Genomic DNA, 27,820 nt, shown 5'->3' with positions numbered 1-27,820 from the left:
ACATAAGGACAAATACCAGATTCAGTAGGAATAAGAACGAGTGCAGCATTGTGAAGTTTCAAAGGTAGAATGGTTCTGACTGAAGACCAGTTGCAAGGAATTGCCATGTTTGAGGGTTGTACAGTAGAGTAGAACTAATTATTTATCCCTCTAATGGACCTCTAAATTGGTTAATTGCATTGGCTTAGTCTCTAAAGGATAGGTAAAAGCTGTATCTGAGGGACACTGCCTAGCCATGTGTAGCGCTCCTACTGTTATGATGTCGTTTTTTCCATGGGAGGAGGATGTTCTTGTTTTTGTAGTTATCATTGGAAATTTTGAAAGTATGTGGGATTGGCCCTAATGGTGAAACTAATGTTCCTCTTTGTTTTTAGTGGTTACTGCAGCTTCTTTTCACACTAAAGACTCTACTAATAGAAAACCTTTAACCAAAAGTCAGCCCTGTTTGACATCCTTTAATTCTGTGGACATTGCTTCTTCTAAAGCAAAAAAAGGAAAAGAGAAGGAAATAGCAAAACTAAAACGACCCACAGCACTTAAAAAGGTAAACCAAAATCTGGTGGGATATTTATTTTATAAGATGAATAAGGATTTTAATCTGTTTTGTAAAAGTAGGTTGTGGTGTCTTAGCTAACAGATTGTTGTGAGAAGTATTCATACACATTAATCTTGACGATAATGTGTTAATTAGAAGCTCAGGATATCATCAGTATCATGACTGTCTCTCTGTGTAGAACAGGACCCTGGAAAATGAATTATTTCTATAAAGTTAAAAAAAAGTTAAATATTTAGTATCCCAAAACATTAGACTCCAGGAATCAGAAGCCCTGGATTTCAGTACTAACTCCAGTGCTATATATCATTTTAGGCAACCATTTTACTCTCATCCTTCTCATCTATAAATTGGGCATCATATTTTATTTAACTCACTATTGTTAAGAGGTTCAAAATGAGATAATTTGGTTCCAGATAATTGAAAACTGTAGAATGTCAATCAAGTGTAACTGTATGACCTGGGTTCTAAACTTTTTAATTTACCCTTTTTTTTTGGAAACTAGTTTTTCACCCAGGATTTAAAGAATCAGATGGGTATGGTTTGATAGCTGTATATTCTATAATATAATTGCTTTTCTTTATTTTGTATGCAGTACTTCCTTCAACTTACAGTGTCTGAAATTACATTTGCCTTTTTGCCAGTTAGCCAAACTTCTCATGTTCATGTTTAAGTGAACTACTATACCTGTGTTTAATGTATATTGTCATCATTTGTACATAGTTGAAGAGTTATCAGTAATTAAAGACTGGTATAACTTTTAGGTTATTTTAAAAGAAAGAGAGGAAAAGAAGGGGCGCTTAACTGTGGACCATAATCTTTTGGGATCTGAGGAACCAACAGAAATGCACTTAGATTTTATTGATGATTTGCCACAGGAGATTGTTTCCCAGGAAGGTAAGGAGGTCCCCCTTTCTCCTCTTCTCATGGAATGGTCTGAAATATTTTAATAGATACATAAGCTATCACTAGTTATGCTCCTGATTGGAAGATGTGCTCCGTATTTTACATAAATCTCTTTATTTTTTAGAGTGGTTTCTTTTAAAGATGCTTTTGTAGGGAGATGGTTAAAGAGAAGGGGACAGATGTTATATAGTAGGCCTATGACATTTTTGAGGCTTGAATCCTGAATTTGTAGTGAACCCTCAAAATTAAGATCTCACAAATGCATGAGATCTCTGGAATTGTCACAAGTATTTTCATTTTGTTTTCTTTTACGTCCAGAACACTGTTGGCTATCTTTCTTTGTGGGACTATTTTTCATCGAGTCATTTTTGTTGATTTTCTTGCTTTTGTGGAATTAATACATATGCCACAATGCCACAATGAATGCAATTGCAAAGCAGAATCTAGTTGGTCAGTAAGATTCAGTGTCATACATTAAGTAGCAACACATGATTCCAATTGGTAACTTAGCAAAACCACAGATTTCTTCTAATATTTATACCACCACAGAAGAAAGATTTTTTTGCTAGTATATCTTTATTGCCCAAGTTTTTGCAACACATTTAAATCTGGTTTACATGTAGATTAAGCAACAATGTTTCATTGTTTTTAGAAAAATGAGTTGATTTCTAAGGATTGTTCACCAGGGAAGTTTGTTTAGGGTTCGCTTTTATTCTCAGTTTAATGATTCCCTGTTTTTAGGCGTAATCATAGGTCCATTCATTCAGCAAATGTTTACTGAATGCTTACCCCATGTATTTTAGTAACTAGAGTAGCAAGAGGACGTTGGGGAATGTAATAAAGATATATATAGTAGACAGGTCCTGCTGTTGAAGAACTTACAGCCTAGTAGGAAGGTAAGAAGATACATGTGGGCTGGGCGCAGTGGCTCACGCCTATAATCCTAACACTTTGGGAAGCCAAGATGGGCAGATCTCTTGAGCTCAGGAGTTCGAGACCAGCCTGGGCAACAAGGCAAAACCCTGTCTCTACAAAAAAAATAGAAGAATTAGCTGGGCGTGTTGACTTACGCTTACAGTCCAAGCTACTTGGGGCACTAAAGTGGGAGGATTGGTTGAGCCCAGGAGGTCGAGACTGCAATGAGTGGAGATCATGCCACTGCACTCCAGCCTGGATGACAAAGTGAGACCCTGTATCAAAAAGAAAGAAAGAAAGAAAAAAAACCATGTGTAACTTTGCTAATTAATGGACTAGATATACAAATACGAGCTAATTTCCTGAGTTTGGCTGTTTGGGAAAGAAGCAGTAACTAAACGAAGGAGACAGTAGAGTCAAGAAATGGCATTTAATAATGTGGCTTCTTGAACACAGAAGCAAAGACCAAATAAGAGAGAAACCGGGGTGGTGCCTGGAGAATCAGGAGTGGTGTGGAGAGGGTGAGGTAGAATTTGTCATTGCCAGCAATAATGGGAAGTTTTAGATTGTTAAAAAAAAAAAAAAAAAAGATTTCTAAGAAATAGATGGAAAACTAGAAATGAGGAAGTGAGTAATGTGATCTGAAAAGAGGTATAGATTTTTTTGTGTGTGTACGTGTGATAGAATCTCTGTTGTTGCCCAGGCTGGAGTGCAGTGGCGCGATCTCGGCTCACTGCAACCTCCACCTCCCGGGTTCAAGCTATTCTTCTGCCTTAGCCTCCCGAGTAGCTGGGACTACAGGCATGTGCCACCATGCCCAGCTAATTTATTTGCATTTTTAGTAGAGACGGGGTTTCACCATGTTGGCCAGACTGGTCTTGAACCCTGGACCTCAAGTAATCTTCTGCCTTGGCCTCCCAGAGTGCTGGGATTACAGTCATGAGCCACCAGGCCTGGCCTAAGAGGTGCAGATTTTTGCTTTTTAATGTAAATTCTCTAGGAATACATGTTTTAGATAATGTATATTCTTCCTCGCCCCTGTGGAGACTTCTGGGCTATGCTTAACTTTTGAGAGGGAGGGAATTTTTTTTTTTAAAGAGATGGAAGTCTCACAGTGTTTCTCAGGCTGACCTGAAACTTCCAGATTCAAGCGATTTTCTCACCTCACCCTCCCGAGTAGCTGGGACCACAGGCATGCACCACCTCACCTGGCTAAGAGTATACTTCAACAGACAATAGGAGAATTTAATTTTTTTAGTGTATGGAACATGTTTATTTATGATATGAAAAATGCCCACTTTATTAGCTTCTGGAAAATTTGGAAATGAGCCAAAAGACAACGGCCATTCTAAATTACATTGATCAACGTAGAGCTTTTCAGCATTTAAAGTTTCTAAATTTTTTCCCTTCACTCCATATCTCCACAGATACTGGACTGAGCATGCCCAGTGATACTTCACTCTCTCCAGCAAGTCAGAACTCTCCGTACTGTATGACACCTGTGTCACAAGGCTCTCCAGCTAGTTCTGGAATAGGCAGTCCAATGGCTTCTTCAACAATAACCAAAATCCACAGCAAAAGATTTAGAGAGTAAGTTTTATACTCATTATTGAGGTTGAATAGTTTAAGGATCTTGATTGTAGTTGTGAATTTAGTATTGTCATTGTTACTCAGTGAGTCGAGCAGACAAAACACTAGAGATCTTTAACTCCTTTCGGATTTTGTTTAACAGCTGAGTTTATTTAAAGCATTGCCTCTGTCTGCTGTTAGTATTCACGTGACAGTGATTTGACAGTAAGTATATTCTCTTTATATCAGATAGTATTTCTATTCTAGAAATCTAGACTCTTAACATCTTATATATTAAATGTTGTACTATCAGTTTTCCTCCTACAAATGCTTTTGCTTTTTTGTTTATATTATTGTCCCTTCAAAAGATCACTCTAATCAATTAATAATAGGTTTCTAAGACCCTGTTATATGAAATGAACCTATTACAAAAACTATTTGTGCAAGTATTTCTAGGTTCTTAAATTAAGATAACTGGGGGATCACGGAATATGATACCCCATCTGTGGATAGCTTTAACAGTTATTGCTGTGAAGGATTTTTAAGATTTTAACATTTCTGTTGATGAATTAATTTTACCTTTAGAAATGACATATGAGGGGCCGGGTGCGGTGGCTCAAGCCTGTAATCCCAGCACTTTGGGAGGCCGAGACGGGCGGATCACGAGGTCAGGAGATCGAGACCATCCTGGCTAACGCGGTGAAACCCCGTCTCTACTAAAAAATACAAAAAACTAGCTGGGCAAGGTGGTGGGCGCCTGTAGTCCCAGCTACTCGGGAGGCTGAGGCAGGAGAATGGCGTAAACCCTGGAGGCGGAGCTTGCAGTGAGCTGAGATCCGGCCACTGCACTCCAGCCCGGGCGACAGAGCCAGACTCCGTCTCAAAAAAAAAAAAAAAAAAAAAAAAGAAATGACATATGAAAGAATCCCAGGGTGAAAGTATAATCTGAGTCCAAATTACTTTGGTTTATTCTGTTCCGTTTCCTTATACCATTGTTTTTGAGCGAATACTTCTTGCCTAGCTTTGGAAAGCTAATTAAATGTCAAATCACAGATGTGGAGCAAATGAAACACTTGGGGGATAAAATGTTATGTATGAAATGAACAGCTTGAAGGAAAAAAGGAAAAAAAGAATGAAGAAAATTGCATTTTGGGATGTTCTAGTCTGATTGCATTCTTGAATTTGGCATACTTTGACAGTTAAATGTTCCTCAGTCTCTCCATTTATATATATTCTTCTGAAGTAGTGTCATACTTGTACTTATTTAACTATTTTTCACAGAAATACAGAAAATTCCACTGCAAATTTTTTTTGCACTAAAGAAGAACAGACACAGATTTTCCCACTATATAATACAATTTAAAAGTAGAAATTTGCATGCCTTGGTTATTCATAGGTAAGAAACACCAGTTCTCCCTATTAAGTACCTGCTTATGGTAGACATGAGGGACGATTACTAGAAAAGATGGAAAGAGCATACAGGAGAAGTATATACTTAGATGACTTCTCTATCCTAGAAATTAGGTACTGTAGTGGCCTCACTTCTGACTTTCTGTTTCTCATGTTATAGTCATACATAATTTCACAGAGAGCCCTATTCATTTGCTTTGTCTGATGTAGAGGCATGTGATTTTTACCTCATGACCTCTTTGGTTTTGGCTTCAGTTTAATTATTGAGTTCATCCTCCATAGCCATAAATTTTCGGAGCTCTAGGGACCCTTGAGGCCATTTTACCTAGCTCCTTATTTTTATGACTGAGAAAGCCAATGCCCAGAAATCTATCTGAGCCCAGAGGAGGAATTGTTGGTAATAGGACGTGCGGTTAGAAATCGTGTATCTTTCCTACTAGAAGCATCTTTAGTAACTCTTTACCAAAATCATTTGTTTTTATCTAATAGCAACTGTCATTTGGTTTATATCCTTAGGAATTTAATAATTAGTAATTCTGATAGTCCTTAGGTTCACTTATCCTTTACATAAAATCTATCCAAATCAAGCTTGGCAAAGCCACTGTAGCCAGCCTGCCTCTCTAGATCCCTCCTCTCTGGGCAGGGTATCTCTGAAAGAAAGGCAGCATCCCCAGTCACGGGCTTACAGATAAAACTCCCATCTGCCTGGATCAGAGCACCTGGGGGAAGGGGCAACTGTGGACGCAGCTTCAGCAGACTTAAGTGTTCCTGTCTGCTGGCTCTGAAAGGAGCAGCGGATCTCCCAGCACAGCACTTGAGCTCTGCTAAGGGACAGACTGCCTCCTCAAGTGGGTCCCTGACCCCCGAGCCTCCAAATGGGAGACACCTCCCAGCAGGGGTTGACAGAAACCTCATAACAGGAGAGCTCCGGCTGGCATCTGGTGGGTGCCCTTCTGGGACGAAGCTTCCAGAGGAAGGAACTGGCAGCAATTTTTGCTGTTCTGTAGCCTCTGCTGGTGATACCCAGGCAAAAAGGGTCTGGAGTGGAACTCCAGCAAACTCCAGCAGACCTGCAGCAGAGGGGCCTGACTGTTAGAAGGAAAACTAACAAACAGAAAGGAATAGCATCAACATCAACAAAAAGGATGTCCACACAAAAACCCCACTGAAGGTCACCAACATCAAAGACCAAAGGTAGATAAATCCACAAAGATGAGGAAAAACTGGCGCAAAATGGCTGAAAATTCCAAAAACCAGAACGCCTCTTCTCCTCCAAAGGATCACAACTCCTCGCCAGCAAGGGAACAAAACTGGACGAAGAATGAGTTTGACAAATTGACAGAAGTAGGCTTCAGAAGGTGGGTAATAACAAACTCCTCCGAGCTAAAGGAGTATGTTCTACTTCAATGCAAGGAAGCTAAGAACCTTGAAAAAAGGTTAGAGGAATTGCTAACTAGAATAACCAGTTTCGAGAACATAATAAATTGCCTGATGGAGCTGAAAAACAGCACGAGAACTTCGTGAAGCATACACAAGTATCAATAGCTGAATCAATCGAGCGGAAGAAAGGATATCGGTGATTGAAGATGAAATTAATGAAATAAATTGTGAAGACAAGATTAGAGAAAAAAGAATGAAAAGGAACGAACAAAGCCTCCAAGAAATATGAAATATATGAAAAGGCCAAACCTACGTTAGATTGGTGTACCTGAAAGTGACGAGGAGAATGGAACCAAGTTGGAAAACACTCTTCAGGATATTATCCAGAACTTCCCCAACCTAGCATGACAGGCCAACATTCAAATTCAGGAAATACAGAGAACACCACAAAGATACTCCTCGAGAATAATAAACACAAGACACAAAGCATCAGATTCACCAAGGTTGAAATGAAGGAAAAAATGTTAAGGGCAGCCAGAGAGAAAGGTCAGGTTACCCACAAAGGGAAACCCAGCAGACTAACAGCAGATCTCTCTGCAGAAACCCTACAAGCCAGAGTGGGACCAATATTCAACATTCTTAAAAGAAAAGAATTTTCAACCCAGAATTTCAAATTCAGCCAAACTGAGCTTCATAAACAAAGGAGAAATAAAATCCTATACAGACAAGTAAATGCTGAGAGATTTTGTCACCACCAGGCCTCCCTTACAAGAGCTCCTGAAGGAAGCACTAAATATGGAAAGGAAAAACCAGTACCAGCCACTGTAAAAACATACCAAATTGTAAAGACCATCAACACTATGAAGAAACTGCATCAACTAAGGGAAAAAATAAACAGCTAGCATCATAATGACAGGATCAGATTCACACATAACAATATTAACTGTAAATGTAAATGGGCTAAATGCCCCAATTAAAAGACACGGACTGTCAAATTGGATAAAGAGTCAAGAGCCATTGGTGTCCTGTATTCAGGAGACCCATCTCACATGCAAAGACACACATAGGCTCAAAATAAAAGGATGGAGGAATATTTACCAAGCAAATGGAAAGCAAAAAAAAAGAAAAAAAAGCAGGGGTTGCAATCCTCCTCTCTGATAAAACAGACTTTAAACCAACAAGATCAAAAGAGGGCATTACATAATGGTAAAGGGATCAGTGCATCAAGATGAGCTAACTATCCCAAATATATATGCACCCAATACAAGAGCACCCAGATTCATAAAGCAAGTCCTTAGAGACCTACAAAGAGACTTAGACTACCACACAACAATAGTGGGAGACTTCTTTTTTGAGATGGAGTCTTGCTCTGTCACCCAGGCTGGAGTGCAGTGGCGCTATCTCGGCTCATTGCAACCTCCACCTCCCGAGTTCAAGCGATTCTCCTGCCTCAGCCTCCTGAATAGCTGGGACTACAGGCCCATGCCACCACGCCTGGCTAATTTTTGTATTTTTAGTAGAGACAGGGTTTCGCCATGTTGGCCAGGCTGGTCTTAGTGTTCTGACCTCAGGTGATCCACCCACCTTGGTCTCCCAAAGTGCTGGGATTACAGGCGTGAGCCACTGCACCCAGCCAATAGTGGGAGACTTTAATACCCCACTGTCAATATTAGACAGATCAACAAGACAGAAAATTAATAAGGATATTTAAGACTTGAACTCAGCTCTGGACCAAGTGGACCTATTAGACGTCTACGTAACTCTCCACCCCAAATCACAAATTATACATTCTCAGCACCACATCGCACTTATTCTAAAACTGACCACATAATTGGAATGTAAAACCCTCCTCAGCAAATGCAAAAGAATGGAAATCATAAAAAACAGTCTCTCAAAACAAGTGCAGTCAAATTAGAACTCAGGATTAAGAAACTCACTCAAAACTGCACAACTACATGGAAACTGAACAACATGTTCCTGAATGACTACTGGGTAAATAACGAAATTAAGGAAGAGATAAATAAGTTCTTTAAAACCAATGAGAACAAAGACACAATGTACTAGAATCTCTGGGACACAGCTACAGCAGTGTTTAGAGGAAAATTTATAGCACTAAATCCCCACAGGAGAAAGTGGGAAAGATCTCAAATCAACACCCTAACATCACAATTAACTAGAGAAGCAAGAGCAAACAAATTGAAAAACTAGCAGAAGACAAGAAATGACTGAGATCAGAGCAGAACTGAAGGAGACAGAGACACAAAAAAACCCTTCAAACAATCAATGAATCTAGGAGCTGGTTTTTTGAAAAGGTTAACAAAATAGACTGCTAGCCAGACTAATAGAAAAGAGAGAAGAATCAAATAGACACAATAAAAAATGATAAAGGGGACATCACCACTGATCCCATAGAAATACAAACTACCATCAGAGAATACTATAAACACCTCTATGCAAATAAACTAGAAAATCTAGAAGAAATGGATAATTTCCTGGACACATACACCCTCCCAAGACTAAACCAGGAAGAAGTCGAATCCCTGAATAGAGCAATAACAAGTTCTGAAATTGAGGCAGTAATTAATAGCCTACCAGCCAAAAACCCAGAACCGGATAGATTCACAGCTGAATTCTACCAGAGTTACAAAGAGGAGCTGGTACCATTCCTTCTGAAACTATTCCAAACAATAGAAAAAGAGGGACTGAGGGACTCCTCCCTAACTCATTTTATGAGGCCTGCTTCATCCTGATACCAAGACCTGGCAGACACACAACAAAAAAAGAAAATTTCAGGCCAATATCCCTGATGAACGTCGATGCAAAAATCCTCAATAAAATACTGGCAAAACAAATCCAGCAGCACATCAAAAAGCTTATCCACCACGATCAAATCGGCTTCATCCCTTCGATACAAGGCTGGTCCACCATATGCAAATCAATAAACAGAATCCATCACATAAACAGATCCAGTGATAAAACTCACATGATTATCTCAATAGATGCAGAAAAGCCCCTCGATAAAATTCAACAGGCCTTCATGCTAAAAACTCTCAAAAAACTAGTTATTGATGGAATGTATCTCAAAATAATAAGAGCTATTTGTGACAAACCCACAGTCAATATCATACTGAATGGGCAAAAGCTGGAAGCATTCCCTTTGAAAACCAACACAAGACAAGGATGCTTTGTGTTACTCCTATTCAACATAGTGTTGGAAGTTCTGGCCAGGGCAATCAGGCAAGAGAAAGAAATAAAGCGTATTCAAATAGGAAGAGAGGAAGTCAAATTGTTCATGTTTGCAGATGACATGATTGTATATTTAGAAAACCCCATCATCTCAGCCCCAAATCTCCTTAAGCTGATAAGCAACTTCAGCAGAGTCTCAGGATACAAAATCAATGTGCAAAAATCACAGGCATTCCTATACACCAATAATAGACAAACGGAGAGCCAAATCATGAGTGAACTCCCATTCACAATTGCTACAAAGAGAATAAAATACCTAGGAATCCAACTTAACAAGGGATGTGAAGGACCTCTTCAAGGAGAACTACAAACCACTGCTCAAGGAAATGAGAGGACACAAACAAATGGAAAAACATTCCGTACTCATGGATAGGAAGAATCAGTATTGTGAAAATGGCCATACTGCCCAAAGTAATTTATAGATTCAGTGCTACCCCCATCAAGCTACCATAGACTTTCTTCACAGAATTAGAAAAAACTACTTTAAACTTCATATAGAACCAAAAAAGAGCCCATATAGCCAAGACAATCCTAAACAAAAAGAACGAAGCTGGAGGCATCACGCTACCTGACTTCAAACTTTACTACAAGGCTATAGTAACCAAAACAGCATGGTACTGGTACCAAAACAGATACATAGACCAATGGAACAGAACAGAGGCCTCAGAAATAACTCCACCCATCTACCACCATCTGATCTTTGACAAACCTGACGAAAACAAGCAATGGGGAAAGGATTCCCTATTTAATAAATGGTGTTGGGAAAACTGGCTAGCCATATGCAGAAAACTAAAATGGGGCCCCTTTCTTACACCTTATACAAAAGTTAACTCAAAATGGAGTAATGGCTTAAACATAAAACCTAAAACCATAAAAAACCTGGAAGAAAACCTAGGCAGTAGCATTCAGGACATAGGCATGGGCAAAGACTGCATGACTAAAACACCAAAAGTAATGGCAACAAAAGCTAAAATTGACAAATGGGATCTAGTTAAACTGAAGAGCTTCTGCACAGCAAAAGAAACTATCATCAGAGTGAACAGGCAACCTACAGAATGGGAGAAAATTTTTGCAATCTATCCATCTGACAAAGGGCTAATATTAAAATCTACAAAGAACTTAAACAAATTTACAAGAAAAAACAACCCCATCAAAAAGTGGGCAAAGGATACAAACAGACACTTCTCAAAAGAAGACATTTATGTGGCCAAGAAACATGAAAACTCATCATCACTGGTCATTAGAGAAATGCAAGTCAAAACCACGATGAGATACCATCTCATGCCAGTTAGAATGGCAGTCATTAAAAAGTCAGGAGACAACAGACACTAGAGAGGATGCAGAGAAATAGGAATGCTTTTACACAGTTGGTCTGAGTGTAAATTAGTTCAACCATTGTGGAAGACAGTGTGTCGATTCCTCAAGGATCTAGAATCAGAAATACCATTTGACCCAGCGATCGCATTACTGGGTCTATACCCAAAGGATTCTAAATCATTCTACTATAAAGACACATGTACATGTATGTTTATTGCAGCACTATTCACAATAGCAAAGACTTGGAACCAACCCAAATGCCCAGCAATGATAGACTGGATAAAGAAAATGTGGCACATACACACCATGGAATACTATACAGCCATAAAAAAGGATGAGTTCATGTTCTTTGCAGGGACATGGATGAAGCTGGAAACCATGATTCTCAGCAAACTAACACAGGAACAGAAAACCAAACACTGCATGTTTTCACTCGTAAGTGGGAGTTGAACAATTAGAACACATGGACACGGGGAGGGGAACATCACACACCGGGGCCTGTCAGGGTGGGGGGTGGAGAGGGATAGCATTAGGAGAAATACCTAATGTAGATGACAGGTTGATGGATGCAGCAAACCACCATGACACGTGTATACCTATGTAACAAACCTGCATATTCTGCATGTGATCCCAGAACTTAAAGGATAATTTAAAAAAAAAAAAAAAGAATACAACGTGGAAGACAACAAATATATTTGTTGATTTATCAGATATTTTTGAGTGCTTATTATGTGCCTTTTTCTAGGTGATGGGGATAAAGTGATGAATAAAACCAGTTTCATAATAAAAGCAAGCATTTATTGAATACTTAAAAAAAATTTCGGAATCAAATCTGCCTATTTGAAATGCAGAAACAAGGAATATCTGTATCACCCTTCTGTTTTTGTAATTGACTGAAGAATTTAAGAAGTTTTAAACACTTCTTTAAAAGACTTTTCATGAAAACTTCTTGCCAGATATATTTTCTCTTAGAAATATTTCCTTAATGTAGTTTTATAACTATAGGGGAAAAATTAGGATGGAGTTACCCATTTTGGTTTTCTTTACAGGTATTGTAATCAGGTTCTTTGTAAAGAGATTGATGAATGTGTGACTCTTCTTCTCCAAGAGCTTGTCAGTTTCCAGGAACGCATCTACCAAAAAGATCCTGTGAGAGCAAAAGCAAGGAGACGACTCGTTATGGGTCTAAGAGAAGTTACCAAACATATGAAGTTAAACAAGATCAAGTGTGTTATAATTTCTCCAAACTGTGAAAAAATCCAGTCAAAAGGTATGCGCTTTTTGCTTTTGAAGTGTTTTGATAGTATAGCTGTAGGATATTCAGTGAATATAAAGTGGAAGCCATATGTCTTTCTCATCAGAGTTTAGGTATAAAGCAGAATGTTGGAGCATGAGAAAAGAAAATGCAGTCTTTCAATACCTGAAATTAAGTAGTAGAATTGAGACTGGATTGTAAATAAAATCCTCATGTATGAACACCAGTGGAAGATTTCAGTTTGGCCCACCAACTGTCCCTTCTGTTGTGATCAGATGGAGGTCTAGCCAGAATGCATTTCTTCTGCAAATATATTCTGCTTTTAAAATTTTATGGTGGTGATTTGTCTCTCAGCAGCAGTTTCATTTAGAGGCACTTATGCAAACCAGCACACAAGTACTTTGAACTACATCATGCATCCTTATTTGTCCTTTTTGATGGGCAACTTTAGGTGACCATAGTAGACCGAGCAGGTAGAAGTAGTAGGCATATGCATGGCGAGGAATATCAGTGAGACCAGTAATGTATAATCGATCTCATTGCATTGTGAGAGATCTTTTCTTGAACTGAAAGATTTGCGAGTCAGCCATTAACAATTTTAATTAATTTATTTATAATAAATATTTGCTGAATTGCAGTTTGATTGCTGCTATGCTAATCCCTATGGAGAAAGAAAAACACTGGATTTGAGGGAATTTGGAATTTAATAGGGGAGAAAGAAAATACATATATACTTCCATATGTAGTATAAAATCAAATATAACGTGTGTAACAGCGTAAGTGCTACAAGCGTTCATAGAATTCTTTGCTGCAATGTTTTATGCTTTAGCTGTCGGGTGTGCAATTAGCTCCATGTAGGCAACAACTAAAAGCCTTTGTGTGTGTTGATTTTCTCAGGTGGTCTAGATGAGGCTCTCTATAATGTTATAGCCATGGCACGGGAACAAGAAATTCCTTTTGTGTTTGCCCTTGGAAGGAAAGCACTAGGACGCTGTGTGAACAAGCTGGTTCCTGTTAGTGTAGTGGGAATCTTCAACTACTTTGGTGCTGAGGTAAGAATTTAGAAGACACACACTCTTGCTCTCCAGCACATCCCCCAGATAGCACATTTTTCAATTGACATATGCCAGTGTTATGTTTAAGCATTTGAAGGAGTGAGTTGACAACCCTCAAAGAATGAGTGGAAATTTTTTGAGTATTACATTTCCTTTTTTAGTGGTGGAAAAGATTTATGTAGATGAATCCTAAAGCATTTTGAAAAGGTTTTAGTTCCTATTTCTGCCAAAGTGGTTTTTTTCTTCCGGGCTCAACTGCATAGTACTTGGTAATTTATTTTACTGCTGGTTAAAGATATCTGATATTATGTAATGTAATTTCTTCAGTCTCTAGATGGGTATATTTTGTGCTACTAGGAATCAGGAGACAAAAGAATCCTTTAATTGGAAGGGATTTTCCTTTAGAAAATGAAACTTCTAAACCAATTGTCACAATAGTTGTACCCATATACTATCAACCATCATCTCTCTGGCAATCTGCTAATATTGATCTTTATCTATAGGAGCTGATAATATAATGGTTATTAATTTAGCATAATGCTCATCAACTGTAGTGTTTAAGACTGTTTTTTTACGAAGGTGATCCTAAAGTACTTTGTGATATCATTGACAGACTGTTTTTGCCAACCACACTATTTTTGTGTGTCTATCCAGTCACCATGTTTGCATATCCTACATTCCCCTGTCCATTCTGTTTCTTTCCCACCACCCATGAAATTCTCCACCCACCTGCTCTATGAGCATATAAATAATATTTGTGCTCCCACAATAGCCCATGCTTTTGTCACGTTTAGCATAACACACTGCCTTGCTGTAGGTTATGTATGTTTCTTTCCCTTTAACTGTGAATTCCTTGGTGACAGCCCCCTTCCTTTGTCTTTATATTCCTGACACCTTTCACATTACTTGAGTATAAGCAGGCAATAAATGTTTGTTGAATGAAATTATGAGATAGATGTATATCTGCCCACTATGCTAGACTATATGTGAGAATTTCTTGCCTGTTAGCCCAGTCACTTGGGAGGCTGAGGTGGGAGGAGCGCTTGACCCCAGGAGTTCCAGACCAGCTTGGTATATTATCAAGTATGTCTATTCACAGTGAATGGTAGTGCACCTGTTACTTTTACCATCTTATACAACTAATCTTTGAATTAAGCTTCCAATCTTTACCTTCACATTCAAGGCTTTTATTCCTTGATCTTAGCATCTCTCTTCAGTTTTTCTTCTCTTTCCTTATATTATTTTATTCCTAACAATTTATTTCTTTTTTTATATTGTAAAACCAATGTTAAACTCACATATCCATTTGCATATTTTCTTTTTACTGTTTTCACTTCAATGCGTGGTTTATTAAACACTGCAAATATTTGTCAAGCCTGTTACATGTAACCACACAGGGGCTGTCATTTTTTTTTTAACAGAATCTGTCTTCCTTTTTAAAAATAATAAATCCTGAATATATTTTTTTACACTACCAGTAGGTAACACCCACCACTCTTCAAAATTAATACAATTAGCAGCATCCTGTATTATACCTGCTATTTTAAACAGTTTAAAGTGCAGCTGGATAAAGGATGCTACTTATATTTTTCCTTCTTGAGATGAATTTTCAGAGACGTATTATTCTACAGCAATGCAGCACTTTTTGCCATGCTTTCATCTCAAAGTTTATACTTACTATAAAATTAAACAGATTCTCAAAAATGTCCAGGTTATGTTTAATTCTTTGAAATTCTTTACTTAATGTTGTATGTTGCATTGTGATACTAAATTGGTCATTTAATAGGAGTGGGATGCTGTAGAATTATGGCATAACTAAAGTCATATAGATTGGCCTTCTGCTGGCTGTGGAAACTGAAATCTTTGGACATCATTAGGTATCATAGTTATTGAAGTACAACTTAATGCTATATGAATTTTGCCATCTTATTATTATTAATTTTTTGAGGCAGAGTTTCACTCTTGTTGCCCAGGCTGGAGTGCAGTGGCATGGATCTCAGCTCACTGCAACCTCTGCCTCCTGGGTTCAAGTGATTCTCCTGCCTCAGCCTCCCGAGTAGCTGGGATTACAGGCATGCACCACCATGCCTGGCTAATTTTGTAGTTTTAATAGAGATAGGGTTTCTCTTTGTTGGTCAGGGCTGGTCTCGAACTCCTGTCTTCAGGTGATCCACCCAACTCGGCCTTCCAAAGTGCTGGGATTACAGGCGTGAGCCACTATGCCCAGCCGAATTTTGCCATCTCATTAAATGTGAGTATGCTCAGTGTACCTACCACTTCACGGAAATTATTTATTTTGTTCCTATTTTTGTTTCAGCAATGAAAGAACTTCTGGTTTTTTTAGCTCCGTATTCTACTTCCAGGCTCTATATTCTAATTTGCATTTGGCCCAGTAGTCATGCTTTTCTATCTTGTGTTATCTTTTCATCATCTTCAAGGTCCTAGCTATCCATATTATCACCAGCTTACTTTTGTCATCTAGTTCTTCCAAAAAATAAACAATACAGGAAAATTTAATTCCTGTAGAGATTGCCATCTCCTTCTACATTCCTGAACATCACTCAGAATATACTCATTCCCTTATATTGTAACCCAGATAAGATTCTTTACTGCTCCCCTAACAAGCCTTATACTTTTCTTATGTCTGTAGCTTTATTAATGATTTTGCATATTTGGCTTTGAAGGCCCTGATTTCACCCCTCAAAATTGTACCGTTTTCCAGGCCAATGCTGATGTCATCTTCCCTTCATGACTTCCTCAGTGATGCCCAGCAGTTTAGAGTTGATGTCTCATCTAAAAGCCGTAACACTTTACACCTCTCAAGGCATTTAAGGTATTATGCCTTGGATTATAGGTGTCTCTTACCATCTTTTTCCAGCCACATAGAAGGTTCCTTGAGAGTAGAGTTGATGTTCAGTCATCTTTGTACCCCCTGTAGTGGCAGACACTAAAGGAAGAGTGCACTTGTTGAATGTTGTAAGAACTTTTAATATATCACATTTAGTGGCTAGTGTTGGAATCAAGAAACTTCCTCAGACTTGTGAGAATTAAACAGTAAATGTAAGTTATAGAGTAATTTCATAAGGTTCTGTGGTTTGCATACCATTTGGATTTTATCCTCATTGAAAGTATGTCTGACCCTGAAACAAACAGTAGAGATATTTATTATCCATAATAGGAATAAAAAGTGTAACAAAAAATGGATTAATCAAAATACTCTTTCTTTTCAGAGCCTGTTTAATAAGTTAGTAGAACTCACTGAGGAAGCCAGGAAAGCATATAAAGATATGGTTGCAGCAATGGAACAGGAGCAGGCTGAGGAAGCCTTGAAGAATGTGAAGAAGGTGCCACACCACATGGGACATTCTCGGAACCCCTCTGCAGCAAGTGCCATTTCTTTCTGCAGTGTTATTTCTGAACCTATCTCTGAAGTAAATGAAAAGGAATATGGTAAGTTGTTGAATACTATTTTAAATGACCTAAACTATGAGATGATTTCTGTTCTACCTTTTATTTCTATCTTTATTCTTGATTAGTCAAATGTTGCTCGAAATTTGGTTTAAAACATTGCATTAAACATGTTCATTAAAAATCCGGAGAATATTTGGGACTGAGACTTCTTGTGAGACACTGGAATTTAATCACAGTTCCAAATTTTTAAAAAAGCCTTAGGGGCCTTAAAAAGCAAAACACACCGTACTTGTGACCTGTCATTAAGTAAACACTAGGAAGTTTTATTCCAGTACTTTATGCTCAGTTACTAAAATTTTATATTTCCTAAGGGCTGGTCTGAAGGTAGTGAGTTATTTAATTTGTTCACAGTGAGTTATAGATTGATCTCCTTGTTCTGCTCTTTCCCCGCTTCTCACTACTGCACTAATCTTAAAAAGAAAAAAATATAAAAAAAAATTTTAATGTTGTATTTACTAAGTAAACTACAGACCTGAATGTTATTCACTCTAAGCTTGTAAAACCTGGACATGATATTTGCCTTAAGTAAAGTCTGATTGTAATCAAAAAGAGATACAGACTAAAAAATAGTACTTAATGTTTAACATTTGTTTATTGAAGTCTACATCTCAGTCATTTCTTTGCCTTATAGTCTATAATACTTTGAGCTCTTTAATTCTCTTTCTTGGTTTAGTTTATGATTTGTTTTCCCTATGTAACTTTCTTTGTTCTTCTTTTCTTAAAATTTAAATAGTATAGCCACCTTCTTTCATTTGACTCTTTGTTCGTTCTTTTTTTCTTTTCTCTGGGAGGTTATCAAATAGCTTGTTGCCACCTAAAATTTAACATGTAATAAGAGTGAGTCCTCATTTTCTTCCCATACTCCCCTTCCTGGCCTCCCTGTCTGTGATTGTAGTTAGATGTTTGGAATGCTTTCAATAAAGCTTCAGAGCAGGGGCAATTTACAAGTTGTTGTGGGCCCTTAGGAAACTATTGGCCAGGGACAGGTGATACTGGTTTAGAGGCAGACATGCTTCTTTTGCAGGAGTGATACTAGTTGAAAATTAAGAAGATAAAGGGAAAGTGCTAACATAGTAAATGAGCGCGATCTTCTCTATATAGTGAAATGCCACATCTCAAAGGCAAGCCATAAGAGAAACCTATAAAGCTGTGGGTTTGGACAGATGACAGAGTAACAAATAATATTCATACGGGCACAAATAAACACAGGTAGTATAAAAAGAAAGTCTCAGAGATGGAGGTGCTGTTTACAAAAAGCACCAGATTCAAAGTGTTCAAAGATTGAAGCCTTGGTTTTTCTATATTCTGCCTAAAGGTTTTAGGTGTGATCAGTTAATCTCGGGGTCTTGGATTTTTCTTTAGAAAAAAAACTGTTGAAAGGAAATGTTAATGTGCATCTAAAATTTTAAAACATTGTATGCCTTTCGGAGTTTTTTTTAATATATAATTAAATATATGTGGGAACATTTTCACTTACTAGACTTTTTGTTTGTTTGGGTTTTTTTTTTTTTTCCCTAGCACTTACTATATGCCAGTCATAGGGACACAGAGATGAACTGGAGTGGAAGTGAGGAGGGATGAGGAAGGTGAAACGGCAAACACAAAACGAGAGCTTTTGACTATATATGTAAAAAGTGCTGTGGGAGTTCAGGTTAGTGATTGCCTGTCTCAGGAGTCAGGAAAAACTTCATGAAGGAACTAACATTTAAGAGTAGTTTAAGATGAATAGGAGTCTGAAGGGGAAAGGAGGAAAACACATCTACAGAAAGAGTATAGCTTATGTTCCAACTTTAGGGAACAGTGAGAATTTAGATGACACTGAGCAGGGAGCGTGTGGCCCATGGTTCAGGGTCAGAATGAAATAGGACCAGAGTGATAGATAAGGGCCAGATCATGGAGGCCTTTGCTGTGCCACGCCAAGGATTTTGGATTCTATCCTAGGGTGATAAAAAGCCAGTTAGACAATGATATAATCAATTCACAAAACTGGTTAGGAAGATACTACAAATTAACAGCAAGGAAAAGAAGGCCTGAGCTAAGGCAGTAGTAAACAGATTTAGTAGTTTTTGAGCTACCAGTGTCATGGTATAGTGGTGAATTCAGTGGACTAAAGGGATATAATATTAATAGGAGAGAAAAGTAGAACCAAGGGTTACTATAAGGTTTCTTCTGCTTTGAGATCGTGTAAATGATAATGTCATTAGCTGAGAATGAGAATATAGGAGGAGGTGTTTTTTGTTTGTTTGTTTGTTTTTTCATGAGGTAGAAATTAGAGTGGAAAGGACTCATTCTATGCTAAAGAAGGTTCAGGAAAGAAATTTTTTCCCAGACAATGTATCCTGACTTGAAGTGCCCAAAATACACTCTGTATCAATATATGGTCCATAGATGGTAACCATAGTGAACGTATTAATGTGAATAGGTTTACTACAACTGATACCTATAAACTGCAAATAGTAGCTGTAATGTCAATATGATAGAATTTTTATTTTTTAAAAAAATTGAAAAAATAGAAGGGTGAGAGATCTTTACTGATTCTTGGTATGTTTTTTGCCTTCAACTGATTTCCTATCATGAGAAATAATTTAGTTTGTCACCACTCTAGTATATAATACTTTGTCTTCCAAAATCACTTTGTAAGCCAAGCTATATATATATGTTATAAAACAACCTTTCACAGATGTTAGAAATGCATAGATGGATTCTTTGCTTATAATTGGAAACACATGTCCCATTACAGGCCAAAAGATGATTTAAATAACTTGCTGAGTGAGCATGGTACAAACACATGAAATCAGAACTATTGTTGCTGGACATCTTGGCTCTTCTATCTCTTGGGTTGTGGGTCCTTGAGCCCAGTTCACCTCTAGGCCACCAAAAAGTTAGGCAGTTCATTGATTTTCATGAATGTGTGGATTTTATTTATGAGTGCCAGTGAGCTCCTATTGGTATAAGATCTCTTGCATTCTGAAGCATTAATATACTTATTTTTACCTCCCTGTTTCTTTATCTTTAATGTACATTTTTGGGAATTATTTTCCCTTTATAACATTTAAATTAGGTTGGGCACAGTGGCTCACCTGTAATCCCAGCATTTGGGGAGCCCAGGAGGTCAAGGCTGCAGTGAGCCAAAATCATGCTGCTGCATTCCAGCCTAAAAGAGCAAGACCCCATCTGAAATACACACACACACACACACGCATGCATGCGTGCACACACTTTCTCTCTGTCTCTCTCAAACTAGTACTAAACAAACTAAATTTGTAGTTTTTCCAGTTTCTAAGTCAACAAATTTATATATTTTGTTGTTCTTTCTTATTTGGGGGTTTTTAAAGAGTTGCATGATTTTGAAACAGTGTTCCAGAACGTTTTTTAAAAATCTGCTTGATATTTGTAGAAACAAATTGGAGAAACATGGTGGAAACTTCAGATGGACTGGAAACATCAGAAAATGAGAAAGAGGTATCCTGTAAGCACAGCACTTCAGAAAAACCCAGTAAACTTCCATTTGACACACCCCCTATTGGTAAGCAGCCATCATTAGTGGCTACAGGCAGTACTACCTCAGCTACAAGTGCTGGGAAATCCACAGCAAGTGATAAAGAGGAAGTGAAGCCAGATGACCTGGAATGGGCCTCACAGCAGAGTACAGAGACTGGCTCTTTGGATGGCAGTTGCCGAGACCTTTTGAATTCCTCCATCACCAGCACCACCAGCACTCTTGTACCTGGCATGCTTGAAGAAGAAGATGATGAAGATGAGGAGGAGGAGGAAGATTATACTCATGAACCCATATCTGTAGAAGTGCAGCTCAATAGTCGAATTGAGTCTTGGGTCTCAGAGACCCAGAGAACTATGGAAACCCTTCAGCTTGGAAAAACCCTTAATGGTTCTGAGGAAGACAATGTAGAGCAAAGTGGAGAAGAGGAAGCAGAGACGCCTGAGGTGCTGGAGCCAGGGATGGACAGTGAGGCATGGACTGCTGACCAGCAGGCCAGTCCTGGGCAGCAGAAGTCCAGCAACTGCAGCTCGCTCAACAAAGAGCACTCTGATTCTAATTACACAACCCAAACTACATAACTCAGGAAATGTCGGCTCTCTATCTCCAGCTGTGGAAGGGTTGCAGCCATTACCATTTATGCTTCATCTCAACATTTTGCACTGTCCAGTATTTAATATACATATTTAATTCCCAACAAATATTTTTGTAGCTTTTACTTGTTTTGTTATGATCTGTAGCTTAGCTTTTGATTAGCATCCAGGTGTCTTTCTTTCTAAGAACTGTGTGGAAAATTCAGATCTGTTTCAGCTTATTTTGTAATCAAAAATAATGATAAAAAGAAGACCAGATCTTAAAGAAAATAAATTTCAAATGCTTACTTAAAGTTATTTTGAAAATTAAAGAACAAGGTTCTCAGGATAGAAGCAGTTATCAGTGTTTGCTTCAGGACTCCACCTTCTCTACTCTAATTTGACCAAAAAGTTGTTTGGGCTTCTTTAAAAAAGAACTGGGGGTGGAGTCAGAAAACTAAATAAAAGGCTGAGGGTAACTAAGTCCACCAGTGTTGTATGTTAAAAAATCGATGCAACTTTTATGTGGTCCACAAATGTTTAGTCAGAAGTCACTGATTATTGTAATTAATTAATGTTGGGATGTGCTAAAACAGAATCTTCAAAACTTCGGCTAGCAGTGGAGCCACCATCTTAGATTATAGCTAGCTAGCCTCATTTGTGGAAAGTGATAGATGCTGTCTATAATAGTGAACAGTCACCCGTGATAGGACCTCCAGGTTCTCTCATATTTGCTTCTTACTTACCTCAGGAATGCTCTTGTACATAGACTTATTTACAAAAGTTAGGCACATTTTGACAGGTGAATAACTGTAACCGATTGTATGACTGCTGCACTTACATGTAAACTCTTCAGAAACAAAGTCTTATACTGGTGTGTTCTCTTGCATGCTTCTGGTTCAGGACTCTTGATTTGAGATATGGATTTGATTGAGTATCCAAACTTGTCCTGAGTGCAAAACCGTTTCACCTTTTAAAAAATACCTATTTTGCACCTAGCCTTGAGCACCTTCCACATAGCAATGACCGTAGTTACTGTCAGGAGGTCAGGGAAAGGAACTTTGCACAACTTGTGACATGTATCCTGATAATCAAGGCTTAGATGAGGAAGTTTTAGAAGATAAGAGAAAGTTGTTCTAATTGTGCTGAAACTTAGATGATTTAGAGTATACAGATATGTAGGTATTAATTCTCTATTCACTATTATTTATCTCTGCCCTTCTCTAGGAGTTTGTACACCTGCTTAGGAGACAATAAATGAGCTAAATGTTTTATTTGCTAGTCAGTCACCACCTGGACTTTAGTGACTTTACAAGTTTATGTAATGGTGGAAGAATGACAAACTGTATTTTTTGTGTCTCCCATCCAACTCCCCACCACCCCCAACTGCCCCCCCACCCCACCCCCACATGCACACGTGTGTGTGTGTGTGTATGCCAGTTTCCCACTTACAAGCTTCCATAAGCAGGCACACAACTGAGAAGGAAGGGGTATTTTCCCTGCCCTGATTATCTGGGGCAGGGCTTTGCCTCACAGAGGCAGGAGAGAAGAATTGGGCAGATTCTTTACTGAACTCATTGGGACTACTGTGCTAGTTTTGATGTTTTATAATGCTGGCATTTAATTACTGGAGAGATTGGATTCTTGGTTGGTGATTTAGTATTTGTGAATTGTGAAAGTTTAGGAGCATTGCTGTGTAGAAAATGTTAGTCAATCAACTTTATTATTGTGCTAAAAGGGGACATTATTATACTGTCCTGTCTAAACTGTTCTCCAGTATAGACTTCCTAGGCACTAAGTATCCAATACTTAGAGGAACACAGCAGGTAAGGAATGAAGCCTCTGAAATAGTACTCATGGATTTATACATGGCAGATCTTACTGTCTCTACACATTTGGAAGTGTTCATTGATTTAAAGAAATGATAGAGGTTTTGAACTACTGACAGTCTTAAAAGTGAATTTCAAAACTTTCATACTTTTTATGATGTAAATTTCCTTTGCTCGATGTCAGTGATTCAGATAACTCTTGACCTTGAGATGATGGCTTTTCACAGGTTTCTTATATTTTATATCTCTTCTGAACATGAATTGTCGTTTTAGATTTTTGACATTTGTATCAAAAGAGAAGTTGAGGAAATCTTCAGAACACTGGTAACTTTTAATTTTGCTATGGACTTCAGAAGTGTTTATTTCTATGTTCGGTAAATGCTCTCGCATATGCAGTACCTCTTCTGCCAGCAAATCCAAGGCACCATCGCCTTTTTATGAGACAGGTCACCTCGAGAGGACAACCCAAGAATTAGTAAAGGCAATGTTGCCATTTTGAGAGCATGCTTAAATAAATATTAATCACGTCTTTGTAACTTGTTTCCTTTAAATTTTGGAATATTGAATTACAGACTTTGGAGGAGTTGTGAAAATCAGGAAAGTTTTTCTGTATTTTTTGAAGTGGGCGTGCTTGGCTCTTTGAAGACCTATAAAGAGATCCAGTGGAAAGAGTAAGGGTTCATCATCACAAGAAATAAAAAACATAGTGATTCTTTTTCTTAATGTGTAGAGGTGGTTTTACTGGCAATAATTAACAATAGATTTCTATTTCCGTATATAAGTATATTAACTAAAATATGAATTACACTTCCAAAGTTAGATTTCTGCGTTAGTAGGTTTGTTTGCTGTGAAGATTACTTCTCAAAAGACAAATGTTCATATTAGCTTAATTTTTGGTTTAAATATGTTTGTAAATGATGTAATATATTTCTTTTGACTAAACATGGAAAAGTAATGTGTGTTATACATTGAGAAGTTTTTACTGGCTTTGACTGGAGGTTGTTTTTGCAGAGATGGTATTTTATATGATTCCAGTATTTCGAAAAGAATTAGTCAAAAGGAATTCACATAGTTTAAATACTGAGAAATTAATATCCAAATATGTACTTGTCTGATTTCTAAATAAGCTGGGGGAGGAGGGAGGGGTGGGAATTGAAATGTGCAAATGAGTAGTGAATGCTACATTCATTTTCAACTCTTTAACATACAACTGTTCAATCTTAACACATTGTTACTTTAATATATGTATAAAGAAGTATTACTGTTTGTAAAGCTGCTGTTTGCTTAAAAAACACCCTTGTCATGTATTTTCTGTATGTTGGGCCAACAGGTTAGAACATTAACCCATTTAAAAATGTTTATCTTTTTTTGATTTAAAAAAAAATTCTGTGAAATAATTTATTTACAGACATCTTCCTCCTCCCTCATCCCTTCCAACCTTTACATACATCACAGAATCAACCAAACTGTTTGTGTAATCTGAAATCTGAATCCTAATGAGAAAAATTTAAACTTTGTTGGCACATCACACCTTGAAAGTATTTGTATTATTTTATAATTTAATTTCTAAATATACCACATAAGTTTATAATTTAATGTCTTAATTGTAATGCTCTAATAAAAAAACTAGCAAAATTAGTGTGAGTTATAACATGAAGGGATTTTCATCTTTTGCTCTATGAAGGATAATTGTTATATCACATTTGGGGGGTAATAACAGCTTTTTTGCACTATGTAAATACTAGTGGGGATTCTTCTGTACTAATAAAATGATTATTGAAATGAAATCTGTCCTTTCAGAAGAGATACTTAAAGAGTTCATGACTTTCCCCACATGTGGAAGACAGAAAAAAGAGTCCAGCTCAAGTATTGATTGGTGGTCACATGGGGTTCCCAGAAAAGGCTTTAAAATCGGCACGAAGGAGTTAAGAATAAAAATCTCCGTCTGGGGTGGTCGGTGTGATCTGTGGCATGGGCCCAGGCATTTAGCCAGAAACCATCCTGGTGTTAGGAGAAGGCTTCTGTAGATTCTTTCACCATTTTATATTAGTTCCCCTGTGCTGGGCACTGTCTTTTCCCAGTATTAACTCATTTAATCCTTACAACAATCCTGTGAAGTAGATTCTGGTTACTATTTCTCAGTTTTCAGATGATGGAAGAGTCATGGAGATGTTAACCCAGCCGCATGTGAGAGCCCATGCCCCAGTCACTGTGCTTTGTTATGTCTTGGCACAAAGTGCATAGGGTGTGCAGACCAAACATGCTTCCTTCACCTTCAGGTGTCTTCAGGAATGTGGAGCAGGAGGACTGAAGATGGCCTTGGGGACTGAAGTTATTGGGCCTTACCTCATCGCTCTTTCCCTAAGTAGCCCCAGACCTTGTCACTGTGTCACAGTGAAATGCAAGGAATCTGAAAAAGAGTACATTAACCTGCCAGAAAATAGAAATGATACTAATTTTCATAAATGAATTTTTTGGTGATCACAAAGAAAAGGGGGATGCCTCATCAGTTGTTATCAGATACTTCCTTTTTAACCAGTACATGTACCACTCCCTAATTTTTTCCCGATAGTGATCAGTTTTTCTCCTAACTGACCAGAAGAGGGTGTGCGTCACACCTGAAAACAGTCAAAAGCTACATGTAATATTAATACTTTTTTTAAAGCAGGAAAAGGCGAAGGAGAAGTAACGTGAACTATGGGCCTTGCCATTAAAGGTGCTTAGTTGAGTCTAAGCTCAGAACTGGGAACCGTGCCTATGCGTGTCATTTCATTTTAGAAAACATTTAAGACATGGTGAATAGGTCATGTGAAATTTCTAGGTTAGCAATTCAGTCAGTACTTTTGGCTTAATTTGGGTTCTTCTGATGTTATTGTCATGAAATATTACACTTGGCTTATGTGTTAGGCATCAGTGGCAGCCTTGTGGTTGCAGAGCCAAATATGGTTTGGGAAATGGGAGGTGTTTCAGTTCTGGACCCAGTCTCAATCTCTGTATGTCTCCCTTCCCACTCCTTCCATTTTGACACTTTGAGTAATTATTTGGCAACCGTGTGGCAAGCAAGGTGACCCTTACTCTTGAAGAAATGGGTTGGATAATTGTGCGACTACAAACTGGCTGTACCTGTATCTAAGGTTTCAGTTGGAAGCAGAGGATCAGAGGAAATAAGATAATGAGCTGTGTGAAATTTGGAGCTTCTGGCTGAGCATGATGTTCTTCATGTAATTGCTGAGGAACCAACCAAAGAATGGAATTGTGATCTGGTGAGCTATGGTTTTGGAGGCTGGTGTAATAGGTTTCTGTGGAAGGAATGAGTGCTTCATCTAGCCATGGCTTTGAATTACCCAGAGGGAGCAGATAATAGCCACAGCATTCCCGTGGTAGGCCTCTGATTAGAGGCAGTGTCAGTTGCATCCTCATCTACCAGGAGATGAGTGATGTGAGTAAGGCGGTTCCTACTTCCTTGTACAGATTTCTCCAGGTAATTGTTTTCACCCTTCACTTCTCAGTCTTCTCTCTGTTTAACTGAGTTAGAGAATTTCATTCCCTTCCCTCAGCTTGAGAATGGAGTAATGAAATTAAAGCAGTTAATGTTTGTTAGCTCTGGATAAAAAGAGGGAAAACTTTTAAAATACTGGCTTCTCAATCACAGAAATATTAGAGGTCATCATCCCTCTTATTGTTCCTTTTCCTTGCTTCCCCCTTCTTAAAGCCAATATTGTAAGGAAAATGGTGAACTTCTAACAAATCCTGTAACATCTGTAATTAGAAAGGTAAGAAATTACTGTGTTCCTATTTTACAAATACTCAAACACCATGATGACCAAGAAAGATAAAACTATTTTCTTAATTTTCTCTTTTCCTAATAAAGTGTACCAATTAAATGATGTAATCTTTTAGATAAGGTGATCAGCAAACTATTGCCTTACAGCCTGTGGGCCAACTCTGCCCAGCAGCCTCTTTTTGTCAATAAAGTTTTGTTAGAACACAGCCACACATTATTTACATATTGTCCATGGTTGCTTCAGTGCTACAATGCAGAGGCGAGAGATTTATATGGCCTGCAAAACCTGAGATATTTATTCTCTGGACCTTTACAGAAACGGTTTGCCAACCTCTAAAATTGAGATGATGTCCAACATTTTACACTCATGTGATTCCCACCCCCAGTTCTTTTATCTCTAGAGAGGATACATTTATTGTGGTTTTACACATTAAAAAACATACCAAGCTCTGCCTAGGGGTAGAAGACATGCAGCTGCATAGGAGGAGCACCACCAGAAGCAAGCCTGGATGGTTTGACAGCACTGGGGTTTGGGAAGGCCTGAATTCTTGTTTCTCTATTCTCTAATATTGGGCAAGGCCCTGGAATCTCTGGTTCTTGATTTCCTCTTCTATCAGGGGATGTACTGGGTGAATCATAACTTGGCTCTTTAGAGAAATGGTGAGGCCATTTTTTGGTCAAGGATGGTCATGAGTTGGATGTGAGCTGGGCACTTTCCTAAGGCTACCATAGCCAAAGACTGTCAGCACCCTCAAGGTGGCCTGGAAGGGTCCTGTCCCCAGAATGGGTCATGGCAATTAAGCTGATCACCTTAGTTCTTATTGCTCCAACCCCTGCTAAAATTTGAACTGGAGGCCGGAGAAAGCAGAGTGGCGCAGGTGCGCCGTATGCAGGTATGCAGAAAGTAGAGAGGCTATGAAAGTAACAAAGCAAGACTGACCACTTTGCATTTTTTTAGCCCATGCTGTGCTTTAATCAACACGACTTTTCCTTAATTGTGTAGAGCTTTTTATGTACTTAAAATATTTTATAAGGATAACCAAAAGGAATGGGCCAACT

General features: G+C 38.2%; 1 protein-coding gene across 3 annotated transcripts in view; it reads left to right on the top strand.

Annotated features, from left to right (window-relative positions):
• Positions 1-24,764, top strand: part of SECISBP2L (SECIS binding protein 2 like) — a 131,016-nt gene extending 106,252 nt beyond the window's left edge. For 2 of the 3 annotated variants that reach the window (XM_073012154.1, XM_008016679.3), the window contains 7 exons: positions 375-544; positions 1,318-1,450; positions 3,802-3,964; positions 12,346-12,566; positions 13,449-13,603; positions 16,837-17,056; positions 20,475-22,093. In XM_073012154.1, the coding sequence (XP_072868255.1) occupies positions 375-544; positions 1,318-1,450; positions 3,802-3,964; positions 12,346-12,566; positions 13,449-13,603; positions 16,837-17,056; positions 20,475-21,157 (1,745 nt within the window). In that variant the 3' untranslated portion in view covers positions 21,158-22,093. Of the gene's footprint in view, positions 1-374; positions 545-1,317; positions 1,451-3,801; positions 3,965-12,345; positions 12,567-13,448; positions 13,604-16,836; positions 17,057-20,474 lie in introns of all 3 variants that reach the window. The other variant, XM_008016678.3, reaches the window with a different exon arrangement.
• Positions 24,765-27,820: the final 3,056 nt, after the last annotated feature.

The sequence above is a fragment of the Chlorocebus sabaeus genome, chromosome 26 (assembly GCF_047675955.1).
Source record: "Chlorocebus sabaeus isolate Y175 chromosome 26, mChlSab1.0.hap1, whole genome shotgun sequence".
Classification (NCBI taxonomy): domain Eukaryota; kingdom Metazoa; phylum Chordata; class Mammalia; order Primates; family Cercopithecidae; genus Chlorocebus; species Chlorocebus sabaeus.
This window is presented reverse-complemented; position numbering and strand designations above follow the sequence as displayed.